Below are 18,423 nucleotides of genomic sequence, written 5' to 3'. Positions count from 1 at the left end.
CCGCCGTCTTGCGCGTGATACGAAACTAGGACCACGTAAGAGATACCCACATGATACCATGTGGCAACTGCCACTTTCTAATATAGCGCAAGTTTTGAAAACAACAACGTCTTTTCCCAGTGAGATGTGGCTAAGTTCAAACATAATTAACTAAAAAAATATATATAAAAAAGAGAAGAAAGTTCACTTGTTTCATGAAAGCTGAAAGGCTCAAGCCAAATATGTCTACAGTTAGGGGATAGCGTGAGACACCAGTGGCTCCTTTTCCTAATAAATGTGAGAATGAGAACTAAGGGTGTAATTTATTATTTTATTAAAGCTTTTTTATTTCTAATAATTTAACATGTGCATAGATGTCTATTGATGAAAGAAACAGTTCATAGTGACTGACCTATATGGTCCGAAGGACTTGGCTTGTTTATAACATAGGATACAAATATTTGGATGCAGGCTATGTAGGCTATAGATGACAATAGATAATAGCCTAACTAGAGGCTATTACATGATTAAATCACAAAGGTTTATCAAAGTCTTTTTCTAAGTGCTGTGCTTGAGTTTATGGTAGCTACTGAGTGCCATTCCTATTTTTTTTTTTTGCGTGTGTGGCTGAAGTGCATCTGGTCATTTTTGGTCACTCTGGGCTTGGCAACTGAAGGTGTTAGTCACTGATTAACCTCAGTGGAAAATGAAAAGACACAAAAAACTCAACTATCAATTTATGTCAGAAGTAACCACTTTATGTCAATTTAGTGTTTGTTGTGTTCAGCCACTACAGGGGGCAGTTTAATACAAATGAAGAATTACCAATTTACATTGCAAATGTGAAATGAATAAGGCAACTATTCGTCTTGGAATAAAACAAATATTACATGCCCTTTTTTTGTTCAACCTTGGTTTTACGTATTATCTCCCTCTTCACACAGACTCCCTCCCTTTTCCAGAAGGGGGCGCACTTAAATCAAAAATAGAATCCCGAGGCTGACCTTCTGAAGTGAAAACGTTTGTCTCGTGTCCTTATTCAGATGGATAGAGTATGGGGTTTATTGACACACAAATATTTAAAATTGATATTATTGACACACAAATATTTTTTAATGATAGTTGAAATCAGTCCAACTACAGTTTGTATGACCACAATAGTTGTGGCTCCACCTTATGTTCATTTAGATGATAGACCATTACCATCAATAATATGTTTTCTTCCCGGCTATTAGGGAAAGTCTATGGTAAAAAAAAAAATCAAGTCAGCGATAGAGAACCACAACTGGAAACTGCATTTCACTCCACTCTACTTGGTGACAGATTGCAACGCCATATGCTTTGAGCAGAAGCATACCACACATTCTTGGAATGCCTTAAAATGAATCTTAAATACAGTCTGAACAAGAGCTGACCTATGCAGCCAAGATGACATATCTGGACAGGACGTTAACATGTATAATATCTACAGCCTCTCGATATGATTGAAATCAGAGAAGAATTCCTTGTTAAGTGCATTCATGTTATCAGTATACAGACAAAACACTTCAGTTACCATACATCATATTTTACCCTGTATAGCCTATGATACAGGGCCAGTGTCAGAAGGTAAACTATCAAACTAAATCAAATATAAAAGTTTAAGAGGTGATACTAATTGATACTAATTTCCTGACCAGGATATGAACAATATACAGTACTTGTAGATGAAATAGAACTCTTTACAAAACTACATAATTCCTTATATTCCATGGCAAGGGATCATCTTTCATGAAGTCATTTAAGGCAACCATGTCCTAGCATGGCCCGGTGGTTTCCCCTGTTCTTGGTTATTGTCATCATCAACTTCAGGAGCTATTCACTCGGATGATCCTTTCATGTGAGGAAGTGTGTGTGGCTTGGCCATAAAAAAGTGTCCCTCTGGCAAGAAAAGTCATCGCTGTGTGACTCAGATACATACTTATACTCTGATGCATACTCACGTCCTGACTCTCTCCGCAGTCATCCAGGAAGCCATTCAGTAATCGCACACGAGCAACACTTGTCACGCTAGACGTCCTATTGTCACTCAGACAATGGCACCTGATTGCTTAATTGATTCTTCCCAGGGAAGAAACACAAGGAACAGATGGTGTGTTCTTCCTGGAAGGATAAATGGACCTTCAGACTGGGTTGATGTTTTGGCGATAGAGTTGTATGGATTTTTCTAAGCGTTGTTTACATTGTATAGTATTGTTAACATAAAACAGGAAACTACCTGAGGATTGTTCCCACAATCCCGACTATTCCGTTTTTACACCAGTAACAGTGTAATTTGACGCAAATGAAAGTTTGCATTTTTTTCCAAGCCTGATTACAGTGCTTTTCACCAACAGTTTATGGCTGACACTGATCTTTTTGTTTGTTTGCATTTCTCAATTTCAACCTCAGCATTGTGTAAATGTGCAACCTTGTGTCACCTTGTACAGTCTTACAATACGTTTTTTCAATACGTTTTTCTATTCAATTCTATTTCATTGATCTATCAAGTCAAGTCAAGTGTACTTTATTGTCAAAAATCTATGTAACAGGGTTAGCACAGAAGTTTGAAATTGTGTTTGACCAGTCTCCAATGTGCAGTTTAAAACATTTAAATAAGACATTGACAATAATCTCTCACACACACACACACACACACACACACACACACACATAGCAGCAGAAGTACAATCAGTGGTCACAAGGTGCAACAGTAAAGTGCCAGTGGCATGGTGAAGTGACTATGGAATGTTCATGTGGTTTTCTTCAGTGTGTTGATGAGTCTGATGGCTTGTGGAAAGAAGCTGTTACTCAGTCTGCTTGTGCGGGCCCGCAGGTTGCAGGTCTATATAGTACTATTAACAACAGACAGCGCACCTGTGTAACCCCCAGCCTATAGCTAAACTCCAAAACAGCACATGTCCATTTGGCAAAATCACAACACGGCATGGCCTGGTCGACATACGCACATCTTAATCTGCTTTTGGGATCACCACCAAGGAGAAGCTCCCATGACATCAGCACACACACGGCCCCCAGTGAGGCTTGAGAATGGGCAGTAGTGCAGGGCGATAAGCCGGGCTTTGAGGGAAGATAAGGTGAATGGCTCCTCTGAGTGTAGCCCTCTGCACAAGACGATGTGCTCCTGGCCCCCTTCTTCACAGGTTGGGATTACGCCTGAGCGGTGGGTCAAGAGAATTCGAGGACATGGGTGTGTGGATAAGGCTGTCTCTCCTGATGGTAAACTACGCACAAACTGTGTTATGTGTATCTGTACTGAAAATGTAGGGTGTCCAGAGATGACACACTTACTGGTTGGCCTACACGTAGGCCTACCTTATTTGAAGGTGCAATTAGGAACAACATCATACCTTTTTGATGACAGTTAGGGAAAACATAGGCAACTGTAAAACAATCGTGTAAATCTGGTGCTATTCAATCATTTAATTTCTCTTTATTCAATCAAATCATCTAACTTTCCAGGACCGATGGCCTGCAACTCTTGTGTAAATTATAGATCGGCGTTGGACAACGGCAAACGGAACCAGGCAAATCAAATCCAAAATGGATTCGATTTTCCTCTATTCGCTTGAGGCTAATGTAAATATGTGTCACATTAAACACCTTAAACCAGGGGTCTTCAACAGGGGGTCCGCGACCCCCAGGGGGTCCGCGGAGGTACTGCAGGGGGGTCGCGAAATCTTTGGTTGATAAGATAATTTTTTTTAAATATTTCTAAAAAAATAAATAAAAATAAATCAACCAATTTTTTTTTCCCACAAATTTAAATGTCTTCCAAATCAGAATTGTATTTATTCCCTTTAAATTTACATTAACATAAATCCAACATATTGTAGCGAACGTATAAATTGATCGAAAAGACGTTATCTTTCAGTCCAATCGACACATTCAGCTACCCACAGGAGCTCTCTCAAGCTGGGCACCGGTTCACTCACAGCACCTTTCATGCACAGGCACTAGCCAATCAAATCGCGTTTCTGCTCAAGTCTAAAGAGCGCGAAGATCAAAAATAAAAGATGGCGGACCAAACTCCATAGCTGGTCTTGTTTGTACCTATAAATTGTTAGTTTGACATTTTTTTGCTTAGATTTAAAAAAAAAAATTAAATAAAGAGAAAGACACTGTAAAAGGTCAAAAAACTTTAATTGTAACTGAAAAATAAGTGAGGATTTGCGAGGTGTGTGAGCCTCCTAGCTAATGTTAGCATGCTACTACCTACAATCTTAACAACTTGCTAGCGGTGTGATTGGTTTGTTGACCTGTCAATCTCACTATAACATCTATGTTGTCAACACAACTCCATGCGCCAGACTCCTCCTCCGTCATCCGTTGGATCGTGTCAGTCAGGAGTAATTGAAAAGAAGATACATCTCACTAATGCGGGAGGATGTGTGCCATCGACACAATAACAGGGTAGCTATGTTTATTTGGCACTAGGCCCAGTATATTATAAACTAAATTGTATGCAATTTATATAGTAGGGGGTCCCTGCTCATCTCGCCATCAGTTTGGGGGTCCCTGGCCTAAAAAACGTTGAAGACCCCTGCCTTAAACCAAAAACATATCCCTGATACCTTGAACTTCAGTAAAACAATACCCACTCAGTCCCTAACAATGGATAAAGGCTACATAGGCCCACGACACTTTATTTGAATATATGATTGACCATTGCCCCAGATGAGGGCATTAGTGAATTATTACTGAATCAATCTTCTGGGATGTTATGCTGCGCGCTATTGATGAATGTGTCTAATGTTTCTCACATACCCAGGAGGGAAACAACTTGTGAATGTGAATGTAATTTGTTATTGTGTGTGTTTGAGAGAGGGAAAAATTAAATATCTGTGATAAATAACTGTGTGAACTAGTGTGTGTGTGTGTGTGTGTGTGTGTGTGTTTGTGTGTGTGTGTGTGTGTGTGTGTGTGTTTGTGTGTGTGTGTGTGTGTGTGTGTGTGTGTGTGTGCATACGGCTGTCCCCATTGATTTATATGAAAGCATTGCGTATGGGTGTTGGTTTGTGAGCACACACACACACAGACACACAGACCTACATTCACAAGTGTGTGTGTGTGTGTGTGTGTGTGTGTACAGTATGTGGCGTGAGACTGTTCTTGACAGCCTTCCTGTCGGATGGGAGTGTCTCATACACTGGCCAGCCATTGTTCTGAGGGTCCATTCACTGATAGCCGCAGAGCATTTTTGTCAGGGCCAGGCTCATGTTACACCAGGGCCTTAAAACACTAATATTATAGGCATCAGCACTGTCAGCAGACCAAATATGAACCAAGAGTTCACACGCTCACAGTGGATTAACATGTTTACATTAAAGGTGTTATGTGTGATTTTTCTAGTTGACAAGTAGAAGTTTAAACGAGGTAAAATCAAAGTCAACATTTGTAATTAAGTTGAAATGCTAAATGCATCAAAATTAAAAAATGTATTTTGTTATGATAGTGAACTGAGGGAGGATGACAGGTCTACATGTCCAACATCAACACACAAGTTATATGAAGAAGAAAAACATTGACCATGAAGGAGAGGGTCATTTATTGGTCACCATGAGGTATCTTTCCACTGCAGGAACTTGTGGAACTTTTACGTGTCTCAAACATTTACAGGAATGGCCAACTGCTCTGTCCTTCCACTATAGGAACTCATTGGCTGTTTTAGGGGGGTCGGTGCCATATCCACCACATTACAGGAACAACCGGACCTACATGCCTAATAATGCCTTTGATTGCAACTTCAATTCGAAGCATGACAAAATAACAAAATGTTTTTCCAGCGACAGCACCAAAATAAGACCATTAAACGAGACTATTTCACAATTTCACAAAACAATGGCTTCATGGCAGAAGAACTAGATGAACTTATGAATGAAGATGCCAGCACCACTGTCGATTACTTAAAGCCAACAGTGTAATCATAAATCACACATCTTGTCAACCTAAATCTTCTGTCACATCAGACCATGTCACTGGCAAACCTCAGATACAGACTTGTATCTTCTTAAGAGGGTGGGGACAATGTTCACAAACATGGATAGATGGATAGTGTTAGTGATAGTATAAGTATTATGAGTAGTATTTTAAAACTAGTCCTCCTGAGTCATATAAGTTGCTACTTTGGTCATCTTGGGCCATTTTAAAGCTTTTGTGACAGGATTATAAAGAGCAAAAAATGAACAAAACTTTTAGCAGTTCTTCATAATTTAGTTGATCCCACATATGAATATGATTGAAATACTGGGGAAAACATTTAACATAGTTAATAAAAAATGTGATTACTGTGGAAATCAACAGAGTAATTGTTTTATTTTCCCATGGCATTGATTATCTTTAAGAGACTAGCAGTGCCAATACAAATACATCTAGACATACAACAACAAAAAGCTGGCAGACCAAATCAATTCCTCTGAACAAGACCTCAAGGGAAGATCTTTATCTTGGCATTATAGTGTTGCTACAGCCTGGAACCATTCAGATTTATCAACAAAACAAGCATAATTCTGCATATTAAAACTCCATATTAACTCTTTATTCCATGAATCTGAAAGTAAAGTAAGTTTTAACTTTAAACTTACATCACTTTCTCTGAATAAAACATGGAGTAGGAGGAGAAGAGGGTAAGTACACCTATTCATATGATGAGTGAAAGCTAGTTTTGTCAGCAGGGAGTAGAGAATGTGTAAGTGCCCTACAGCATATGAGAAGAATGTTCTCTAAGTCCCAGTGTCTGTTGGCTCGCAAACGGACACAAGTCAGAGGTGAAAGATTGATAGCATTCCTGTCGCAGAAAACGCACAAACCATTTTCGTCATCATTACATAGTGACATTCTTGCACAAACAGTGAACTCTAAGTACATTTTCATAAATCACACAAAGCTTTTTGAGCTATGCTCTGACATCAATGGGTAAAATGTCAAGAATACCTTTACAGGGAGGAAATAGGTTATTCACCGTTGTAGGTGCAAACAGGGCAGGAGAGTTGAGGGAGTTCAGAGGGTGGGCAACAGGACGTGATCCTGAACAACCCCTCCCCCCAAACCCAACTTCCTCAACCCCCCACCCCAGCAGGGGGGGGGGGGGGGGGCTCCTGTGGGGGCACAAAAGATCAGGAGGAGGTTTGGTGTGATGGTCGTGTGTGTGTGTGTGTGTGTGTGGCAGCGGAGAGCATATGCCACGGAAATCACAAGAGTGTGGCTGTTCACATCTCATCAGGCAGACAGCCATTGACTGCACACAAAAACATTATTCTGAGATCCCTAGAAGAATGGAGCCTCTGTTCTAGTGGACAGAGAGGATTTGTTTTAAAAAAAAAATGAATGAAATAAGAAGACCCAGAAGACACAGTAGAATTTCAATTTCTACAACAATCTCCTGGTTGATTCAAACTTTTAAATATTTCGTCTAGGACTATAACAGAAAATGTCGTCTTTTGATACAACACAAAGAGTAAACTGCCTTGCCTTGGTTTGTCCTTGAAGGGGGCAAGAGCGCCAAATCACCACTATAGTCCCTTTATCTTTGGACAGACTCTGTGCCAACTTTGTCCTAATTTACAACCCAAAACAAGTTTTCAGGGTGGCAGTGAGAGGCACAGGGGGGGTAGGGGGGGTCATGGATCGTTCTCTGTCTGGTGTCACCGTTACAATCCCTCACCACGCCTGAATCAAGGCATAAAATGGCTGCATTGGACTCTTGGCTGAATGTCCTTTAGTGCTCGCACTTTTCTCAAACGCCTAGCAGCTGCTTCTATTGTCCCCTTGGAGGAGGCTTTCTCCGGCTGCCTTTCTTGATCTGGTGACCCCTCCTGCTGTTAGCTTAGCCCGGGATGGTTTTACACACTCTGGTGCGCGCGCACTCGTTCACATACTGACCCCAGTGATCTCAAACAAAAAGACATTAATGCGCATTCTGTGGTAGATGCCCTTCAAACATAACCCTGTGAACTCTCTAGAAGATTCCGTCACACGGAGAAATGAGGGATGGGGTGTCAGAACACAGCAGAGCTGTCTGTTCTAGAACAGTTCTCACGCATTCGCTTTCTACGTCATACCATTCCGTCAGTCAAATCTAGTTGAAACTCTTAAGCCAGCTGGGTGTTTTAAGATGTGCAGGGGGCTGTTGAACACCCCGTGAGACAGTCCATGAATACCATGGGGAATTCAACTACTTTCAAGGAAGAAAAAGGACAGACTGTGACCAACTTCAAGTGCTGTACGTCTTTTCTACAGGCTGTTGAAACACTCATAGTTTAAGCAGCCATGCAGTGTTGTAAGTCACAGAGAAAGCCATAAAGGAAAGGAACAACGTTGATTCGAAAAGAACATTTTATTTCAATAGTATCAAAAATGACATATCACAAACAACTGTAAAAAATATATAATCATCATAACAAATATATTACTTTAGTTAAATAAATATCAAGCATGTCAAACAGTATCCAGAAACACTCCCCTCTGGTAGTGCTTTTAGGGACAGTGCCCATATGGAGGGACAGTATTGAGTTTTGAGGTAATTTTGTTTGAAAAAAAAAAAAAAAACGTATATATTGAAGGTTCAGAATCAGATGGATAATGGGCTATGCAGTCATTTAAAAAGGCAGCCAGGCATATAGCATGCATTTCCTCAGCCACGTGTCCATGGCCATTGATGAGAAATACATTCATTGCTCTTGGAAAAAAAGGGAAAGAAAAAAAAAATACAGGAAGCTGATGAGAGGGGTCTACCTATCCCGCGGTCTTCATAGCAAGCCTTGGTGAAAGGCTCACAACTTCAGTATGTAGGACCGAAAGTAACTAGGTTAAAGCCAAAGAGAGAAGCCCTCCTGAGACAGACATACACTAAAAGATATGACCCACTGAGTTCCAGGGACAAAACAAAAACAAGAAAAGATGAGTCTGATTATCAAAAGCCATCAACAATCTTCTTCAAACCAGAGCACCCTGGAAATACCCTTTCAGTTCTCATACTTAGCATCTTCTTCAGCATTTAATAAACAAGCCTGAGGAAGCCTCCTTTCCCTATAGGAAGGTCACCGACCTAGTTGGACTCAGTCTACACCAATTAACCATTTAGTATGGGACTGAATCCAACAGCGCCTTCCACGACAATACTGAACATTGCCAAAATACTGCCACGTGCTAGAGAAAGAATGCCAAAACATTTGGCTTCTCCCATTCAAAATAACTGTCTACCACCATGGCCAAAAAAGACCACTGTGTGGCATGCAGACAAAGTTGCATTGCAACATTTTCATTTCACCCGTCGTTGGGAACACCAAGAACGGACTACTATCAAGGCACCATCAAAGTCCCAATAAAGTCTTTTAGCAGGTGGGGGAGGTGGTGATGGGACTGTGGAGGAACGCCAGCGGGCTAGCGGACGCGTGGACAGGGATGGACACTGGGAAGTTGAAGACGGTGCTGTTCTTGCCCATGGCTGGGCTCCCGGCCTCTGCAGAGCAGCTGGTAGAGGCCAACACCTGCGACTCGAACTGCAGAAGCTGACCCATGAAGCTGAAGTTGGGGGAGATGATGCTGCGGCGCTGCTTCACAAACTCGAACGCCTCCTCCAGCTTCACCCGGTTGGTGCGCATCAGGTACGCCAGGCAGATAGTGGCCGACCGAGAGATACCCGCTTGGCAGTGGACAAACACTCTGCCACCTTTGTTCCGTATAGAATCTGTAGAAACCAGAAGAGAAGAAGAAAAAAAACGGTTAAATAAATGTAAACTTTCCATAGTGGCACAGAAGCTGAAAACCTGAGGGGAAGTCAGGAATGTGGCTGAGCTCAATGGCCATTAGAAGGCACAATGTCATTGTTTGTCTGATGCCTGATTAGATAACCGGTGGTCAGAAAAGTACCAGGAGGGGTAGGTACTTCTGTTATTTGAGAGTTCTGCCCACAAGCAATTTGGTGTGGAATGCACATCACTCAGGTATGACTGACAGAGGCTTAATGGTTACCTGGGGCTTTAAATGAGTGCGCTGACAGACTAGCCCCATCCCATCCTCACACCTCAAAAAAACAATGGCACTTTCATTTGCAAATTAGACTCAACAGTATCAGTAATGAAGAAAGCCATCATTAGAGGAACAGGAAGAAGACGCTCTGTGGGGGGTGACGGGGGTTAGGTGGGGGGGGGGGGGGGCAGTAGCCTAAAGAAGGGCTGAAAGGACAAAAGAGGGGGAGGGGTGGCCACTACCCCCCACCCCTGACAGCATTGATCTGGGAGGAAGGCCAGCAAAAGCCCAGAGAAGCTGCCCTTTTGTTGTGGCGAACAAAGGGACTAGAGGCTTTCAAACGCAGCCAGTTGCTTCACTGAAAAGCAGATCGAGTCGTGGCACAGAGCATTACATGAAAAGGGGCCACCTATTTAAATCAGATAGGAGACGATGATGTAAGCCATTGTGATCATGGGGAGGCTGGTGCAGCCAGCTGGTCAATTTTTGGAGGGAAGCACCTCTCCTTTCTCAAAATTCAAATTTGAATGAGCCACAGTTAGAAGAGGAGGGGGTTGGCTATCTGTCAGTTGTTCCCACGGTAACATGTATGCTTGTTATGTAAGTGTAGGCTGATTTAAGAGTGTTTGGGGAAATGGTCTCACCAATAAATTCAATGGCATCATTGAACCAGGAACTGATGTCAGCTTTGTGGTTGTCCTCAACGGGGATGCTCTTGTATTGAAAATGGTCCTCAAAGTGGTTGGGACAGTTGGCCGACACGTTTATAAGAGCTGTGATCCCTAGCATGTCCAGCATATCTCTTCTGGAGGCATGGTAGGCACTGCCAAGGTAGAGGAAGGGCAAAATCTCCACGGGGCCACCCTGAAAATAAAACCCAAATTGCATGCTGTGAGTGGTCTCATTGCGCGCACCGGCACACTAAACAAACACCAAGGAGGCCTGTTGGCAGCAACTATTAAGCCCTAAGGAAGCACTAAAGTTTTATAAAAAAAACCGGGCAGGCGGAACATACCTGGTCATAAAGTGGAGTGTTGCAGCCCGGATCGCTGCTGTCTGGGTGACAACTTGCGCTCAGGGGCAAGCTCAGACCCTGAGGGGATGCCGGTTTGGTACACAACTCCGGACACTCAGACGAAAAGTTGTCGAAACCACCTAAAAACAAATCAGACAAATGTGTAAATTAAATTACCAAGTGCTCGGGGAAACTGTCGACACCAGCTGTTTCCGGGTGGTTATTTTCACACATCGTTAATTGAGCAGACAAACAAGTTCATTTAAAAGGGGCAACAGCTGAGATCAACACATGTTCCTTACCCACTGTCGTAACCTTATAAGGGGTAAAGAAAAGGCCACTAATGACGTGCTACGAAATTTAAGAACACTTTATGCTAAGGTACAAATGGTTTTTTTTTTATCAACACAGAAAGAACATTTACCTTTAAGAAAGTATACGCTGGCACCACAACGGTTACGATTCAAAGCAGTGACAGCAAGCATCAGTGTTCCGTCTTTCTTCACTTGGCTTAGTTCCGAGCTTCTATCATCGAGGAACACAACACTCTGGTACTCTTCAGAAACAAGTCTGTTTCTCGTGTCTTCGTTTGGAACAATATGCTCCAGTCCAAGTCCCCCTCTTGCTCTCCTGCGCACAATAGTGCTGAAGCGCACATTTGTGGAGCCGGAGATATGAGAGGAATTGAAGGAGAAAAAAGAACGGCAGTCCAATACAAGGCAGCCTGGGTCATCTCCCTCCAAGAGTGCCCGGAAAGAGGCACAGTCGATGCTAGGGACTTCCATTATAACCATAGTAGTGCGTCTCGCTGAAAAAGAAAAATCTAAATACATAAAATTGTATCTGAACGAGGTCGAGCTTTGAGAAATTCTAAGCACGCGTTTCTTTGTTTCGAAACAAGAATCCTCTTTCTGGGACGGTAGCTTCTTTGTTCTTCTTGATAGCTTATTTAAAGTGTAGTTTCCGGATGTGTGGCAAATTCTGTCACACAATGTAGAAAGTAATCCGTTTCTTAACTCAAGTCTTCGTTTGTTTATGTGGAGACTTTAATTTCCCCAACGGTCCCTCTCAATGTTTTCAGGGAGTGTAATGTAACCTCCAACTGTCGTGAGAGGTCTTATATATATGGTAGTGGTGGTTGAATCTGAGTCAATCGGATTCAAAGATCCGAATCCTTACATTCACCCATGAGTCACGAGTCCGTGGTCTCAATTAACCCGAATCTTTCGGTTCTCGCTGCTACGGACGACATTATTAAAACAATGCACGAATGTCATCAAACTGTAGGTCTATAACAACATTAACACATCCGTTTTTCATCTGCATAGTAACTTAGATTAAGCATATTGATATACGGACCCGGAGCTGCCAGCTGCGTGGTTGAATAAGAACTTCCTGTAGACAGAGCTGTACACAGATCCAGATCCATAGACTGAGCGAATTCATGGGTCGGATTCGTATCCGGTTGAGTGAAAGACTAACTCAAAAGATTCGGGTGAAATGGGTCAGACTCGTATCCGGCTGGGTGAAAGACTAACTCAAAAGACTCAGGGGAAATGGGTCGGACTCGTATCCGGTTGAGTGAAAGACTTACTCAAAGGATTCAGGTGAAATGGGTCGGACTCGTATCCGGCTGGGTGAAAGACTAACTCAAAGGACTCAGGTGAAATTAAAAAGGATGCAAACATCGGAGATGTCGCCAACGTGACTTCTATCTGAGACTGATAGGCACGTTGGCGACATCTCCGATGTTTGCATCCTTTTTAATAGGCTATTAAAATATGTCCGACCCATTCAATATGAGTCCTTTGAGTTAGTCTTTCACTCAACCGGATACGAGTCCGACCCATTTCACCTGAGTCATTTGAGTTAGTCTTTCACCCAGCCGGATACGAGTCCGACCCATTTCACCTGAATCCTTTGAGTTAGTCTTTCACCCAACCGGATAGCCTACGAGTCCGACCCATTTCACCTGAGTCGTTTGAGTAAGTCTTTCACCCAACCTCAATTGATTTATACAGCAAGCAGGCCCGTCGTCAGATTCATTTTCTACGTTTGTAACAGCATTAATGCTACTTTCAGGCCGTGTTTAACGTGTAAGGTAAGGTAGATAAGCTGACTTAAATCATTTGATGACTTATTTCCGTCAAAATCGACTGTAACTCGTCTGAACCAATTTTCTTGAAATATGTTTATTGTAAACATGACAATTAAATTAAGTAAAAATAAAAAATAAGTATCTATTCACAATTTACGAAATTTCATAGGCTATTTAATTATGATAAGCTGCCTTACCAGCCAAGCCTATCATGTTACAATTTGTCCAATGTATCTAGGCTTACTGTGTGTGTGTGTGTGTGTGTGTGTGTGTGTGTGTGTGTGTGTGTGTGCGTGTGCTTGCATATTTCCCCTGGATATCCTCAAAACTGCATTACAGTGGTTTGCTGTGAGCGTGCGCATTAGGCACTAGGGAGTGGGCTGCTGGGCTCATTCAGCGACAAAATTTCTACTGATTCAGATTCAAAGGACTCAAAAGATTCGGATCTTTTTAGTGATTCACTCAAAGGACTATGAATCTTCTAAGTGAATCGAAATTCCCATCACTAATATATGGTAACTTCTCCTTGTGAATCAGAGTCGTCTGACGTCAGACGCCCGCCCATTTTGGCTCGAGGCCCGCGTGAATTTGCACGAACGTCATGTGCAATCGAGCCAACCTAACCAAACCCTCTTTAAAGGGGGACTGATTTTGCAAAGAAAGCAAGTCTATTTAAACTACTTATACACATTCGTAGAAGTTTCTAGCGTTATAACCTACCTACACTTAATTTATTAAGTCCGCTGTTTGTCTAAGGCACACTGTCACAAATACATTTTAAACGCAATGACATGATTTGACGAGATTGTTTTAACTTCTTAGTAGCAATACAACGATCATTTTTACTGTTTTCTGATAAAGGAATTTTGAAAACTTTCCATGATGTTATTGTTTTATTAGATTTCTATTATGCTCTTGAAATGAGCGCTGTCAAATAATAAGATAATTAGTGAATACCTGTCAGGACGGTCATAAAAGTTTATTCTTTGTTTTTATTGTAGAGGGGTACATAGTGTTCAATGCGGCGAGAGCAAAGGGTAACCATAAAAGTTAATCACTGTATAGAAAGTTGAGGTCTGGTACATTTCCATGCGCCGAAAACAGCGCTGGCGTAAGACATCATTACAGTAGGCTATCGCTAGTGGTCAGAGCCTTGCCATTGCGAGCGTAGTTCTTGTTGAAATTCCAAAAAAATAACCATAATATTTCCGAATGAAATGGTCCAGTTTAAGCTTTTTAAGTAACAGTTAGTTAAAAATAACTGAGCAACCAGGGTGTCTAATGCTAATAGATCTGCATCCTGGCACGGAACTGGTGTTACTCAAAACCGCACGTTTGTTGATGTTTATGCCTTAAGCAGCTGTGCTGTCAACACAGTCTGGTGTGACGCATTGTCAGAACTGGGACCTTTTTAAACTATCATTTCACAACCTGCATTATTTTAATTTTCCTCGGAGTCGATATTGCCCCACTTCCCATTATTGCCCTTAAATTATATCCTGGACTAATATTTGCCCAGTGAAATGTAAAATGCATTGTAGGCTACTGCAAAGAACATGTATCATAGACTGTGTGATGGTTGAAGAACTAACGACTGTAGAAACATAATTTCGTCTTTTTATTTGGTTACATCCTTTATAATTATTGTGGTTAACATATACAGGTTATCTCTGTAGGGATCCTTTCCATGTTATCAGACACTTATAATAACACAATGAGCCCAGGGGCGGTTCTAGCCAATTTGAGGCCCTGGGCAAAGAACAATGTTGAGGCCCCCCCCCCCCCCCCCCCCCCCAAAAAAAATAAAACATCGTTTTAATGTTATGTGGAACTGACATTTATTGTGAGTATATGACTTTAACAATTAAACAGTTGTAAATTATTTGAATTATGAGGTTTTGAGTGCAGTGTTTTAGACGTGTTACTTTTGTATTACTTAATCAAAACAATGTTACTTGTTACATTTGATTAATGCTTTATAGTTCTGTTTCTGAATGTTTTCAACTGAAACCTCCAAATGTGTAGGCCTACAGGTCCTGCTTTAACCATTTCAATTCTCTCTATACCTGTTAATTTGTCATGCCATAGGGGTCTTCACTAATCACTGTATCACCACCATTGATGTTACTCACATTGTTGACATCACTGCTGTCGTTATCAGCCAGCTGTGCTTGAGCTGTGTTCATGACCATGGCAGTATCATGCGAGTCGTCAGTAGGGGTGTGACAGTGTCTCGGATATGGGCAGCTGTGGTACATGATGGCTCACCGTTTGTAGATGCAAAGCCAGCAGAGCTAGTTGGTGTCACTAAGCTGTTTGTTTGCTGCTGCTGCTAGCAATCGCTAAACTTGACTTAGCCGCATTTATCAGATGAACTCGACACATTATCAGATATTTCTTCCACTTCAACGGACTAATTCCTTTATTGGAAATAGTGTGTTACCTTAGGCAATTTCTCCCTGAACTTCTCATCCTGCCCTTTCCTCTTTCTTTTCTCGCTGCCACTTAAAAAGCGTTTCATGCAACCACACACGTCACCACAAGAAAAATTGTCAGTGACAGAAAAGTCACGTGACCTGGACTAATTTTTTCCATGATGGAATTAAGATACATTTTAAGCTGATACTGAAAAGAAAATAATCGTTTTTCATGCTTATTATGAATTGTCATTATTTTACAATGACAAGTGATTTATTTTAATTAGCAAAAAAAAAATCAGAAATACGACGAGGCCCCCCTGGTGGCCGAGGCCCTGGGCAACTGCCCGGTTTGCCCGTTCGTCCGGTCCGCCCCTGAATGAGCCTCTCAGAGGCGAACACAAGCACGTTACTTGGACGTGGATGCATACCCCATCGAAGTACATTATAGGCTATAGGCGTTTTGTGGATACCGGTTATAGCGTTCTAACTCTATTGGACAGATTTCGATAATTTTTGTCCCTGGTACCTTTTGGACTCAAAAGTTAGGAAAATAGGAACGAGAATATAAAATACCTCCTTTAAAAATACTACTGATTATTCATTGGGGAGAAGATTCGTGCACATATTAAAGGTTTTTAAAAGGCAAAACCACTACATTTGTCCCTTAAAACTAGTAAATTGACACCCTAAATAACAGCTGTAAAAAGGCTCTTCTTTTTTACCTTAATTTCCAAATATTGCTTTATGGTACTTTTACCATACAATATTTTCTGAATGTATGATGTGGAGTTATCAAAGTAGGTGTAGTTTATGCGTCTTATTTTACTTGATGCTTTTACTTTTATCGTTACTAACCCATAGTGACTGTGTTGAACAGTTTACAGACACAAAGTGATACCATCCTTATCCCAACAGTTCCTATTTAAATGTTTGTATAAGCAAGACATTGTTTTGAATGAGTTTTGGTCTAAAACTAGTTAGGTAACAACTTAAAAGGCACACAAACACCATGCCAATACCACCAACAGCTGAGTAGGCACTTATATAAACTTGGTTACATGCTAACTGGTGTCTTTTGGCACTAAAGCTGGCAATGTTTATGTATTTTAAGATACATACATTTCCAACAATACTGTTTCTCTGCTCACCCCTCAAGAACTTTTGCAGAATTCCAAGGGCAAATCAATGTCTTGTAGTGGTAACTCCTGTTTGGAACCTGAGAATGTGCTCTTAGTGCCCCCCCCCCCCCTCAAAGAATGAGAAGGCACATCTATGACATCACCTTCACACTGGTGGGGTCCAGTAGAGAGCTGTGTCCTGTGTACTGTTGTACTGTTGAACATCAGATGTTTGAACATCAGATGAACATCAGATGAAATGACAGCCATTTCACCAACACAACTGGACAGAGCTCTGATAAAGGAGAGACAAACTCATTAAAATACAGATAAATGGATAGATAGATGGATAGGTACACAAATAGATCACAGAGCAAGGAAGAATGAAAGAAAGATAGAAAGAAAGACGAGAGATTCATCCACCAGAGGAACACGTTTTACTTGGTTGTGATAAGTCAACATGTAGACACACTTCAGAGATGAAAGGAATGTTTTGGGGGGGGGGGGGGGGGGGGGGGGGGGGGGGGGGTAGTGGTGTGGTAGTTCCTGAAAACACAGTGTACCCAATTCTTTTTTTCCACTGTTTTGGGATAAACAAAAAAATCATAATAACTGGGTTCGATGACATTCAAAGGAGAGACTCTGTCATAAACATAGCATTTGCGGTGATGAATTTGGTCCCAAGTTGAATAAGACAAATAGTTACAATAATAATCACCATTTAAACCAAAAACAAGATCAATATAATGACTTGAGGAAATAATTGATGTTTTTCTTTGTTTGAATGAAACGATGTCTTTAGTCCAATAACATGTCCAGGATAATGTTGGTACAAACAAAAGTGGTAAATTAGAGGGAAGCATAGGGCATTGCCTTATAAAAAGTTGTTGTCACGTTTTCAACTACATGGTATGGAATGTGGGATCAGCAGAAAGTTCCCAAAGCCTATTTTAACTGCTTATGTTTTCTTCATTGCCAGTCTCGTCTCATTTCTTCAAACACACAGCTGGATTACAGTATTCTGGTAAAACGGACAGTTTTTGCAATGCAAGACAACGCAACAGAAACATCGTGTGCAATGAAAAGGAAAACAATGACTCAAATATTACTGTAAACGCTGTCGTGTGCTGTCACTGGTTGTTAGTTGTTTCTTTATCAGTCATAAAGGGAAGTGAAAGACACGGAGACGCCGCGGAACTGCGTTTACTGTATACAGCCGTGTTCTCTTCTCACCCTTACCACTGACCACTTACTGACACAGCAGCAACGGCAAACAGCTAACAAACACTCCCAGGGGAACACTTGAAGCATAGGCTACATGAATGGTTTACGACAATAACAACAAAAATGAGCTGTACAGGGTTAATTTAAGACACGCTGTTGGATAAATAAGGTTTCCTCCTGTATTTCTCATTTGGCATAGGCCGAGGCATATGCTACTCCTTGATATGGTACAGACCTTTCTGTCAGTGTAACATTTTGGATGTAGATCTCCGGATAGTGAATGTTAGTTAGTGTCTGTCATTGAATCCTTTTTCATCTACGTCACAATAAAATATCAACCAGGACCTGTCCATAGGCTTATTCACGGAGGATGTTTTAGGTATCTGGACCCAACTGGCGCATGGTAATTGTAATACACACTGTTTGTTAATGTTATTTAATTATTGAGGATTGCTGACCATTGAACATCCTAGAAACGTTAGTAGTTTCATATATATCATTGCTCAGCAGCCTGCCCATTCCTTCTCCAAAAGTGAAGTTAAACTTTGCATCAAAGGCGCG

General features: G+C 41.4%; 1 protein-coding gene across 1 annotated transcript; it reads right to left on the bottom strand.

Annotated features, from left to right (window-relative positions):
• Positions 1-8,345: 8,345 nt before the first annotated feature.
• Positions 8,346-12,076, bottom strand: dusp1 (dual specificity phosphatase 1). Its single transcript, XM_080840592.1, has 4 exons — positions 11,427-12,076; positions 11,003-11,142; positions 10,632-10,851; positions 8,346-9,706 (listed from the first exon to the last, which is right to left on the bottom strand). Exons 1-4 carry the CDS (start codon positions 11,833-11,835, stop codon positions 9,351-9,353), a joined length of 1,125 nt encoding a protein of 374 aa, XP_080696718.1. The 5' UTR covers positions 11,836-12,076; the 3' UTR covers positions 8,346-9,350.
• Positions 12,077-18,423: the final 6,347 nt, after the last annotated feature.

This window comes from Sprattus sprattus, assembly GCF_963457725.1.
Source record: "Sprattus sprattus genome assembly, chromosome: 6".
Taxonomy (NCBI): domain Eukaryota; kingdom Metazoa; phylum Chordata; class Actinopteri; order Clupeiformes; family Clupeidae; genus Sprattus; species Sprattus sprattus.
Note: the sequence above shows the minus strand (reverse complement) of the source record. Positions and strands in the feature narration are given on the sequence as shown.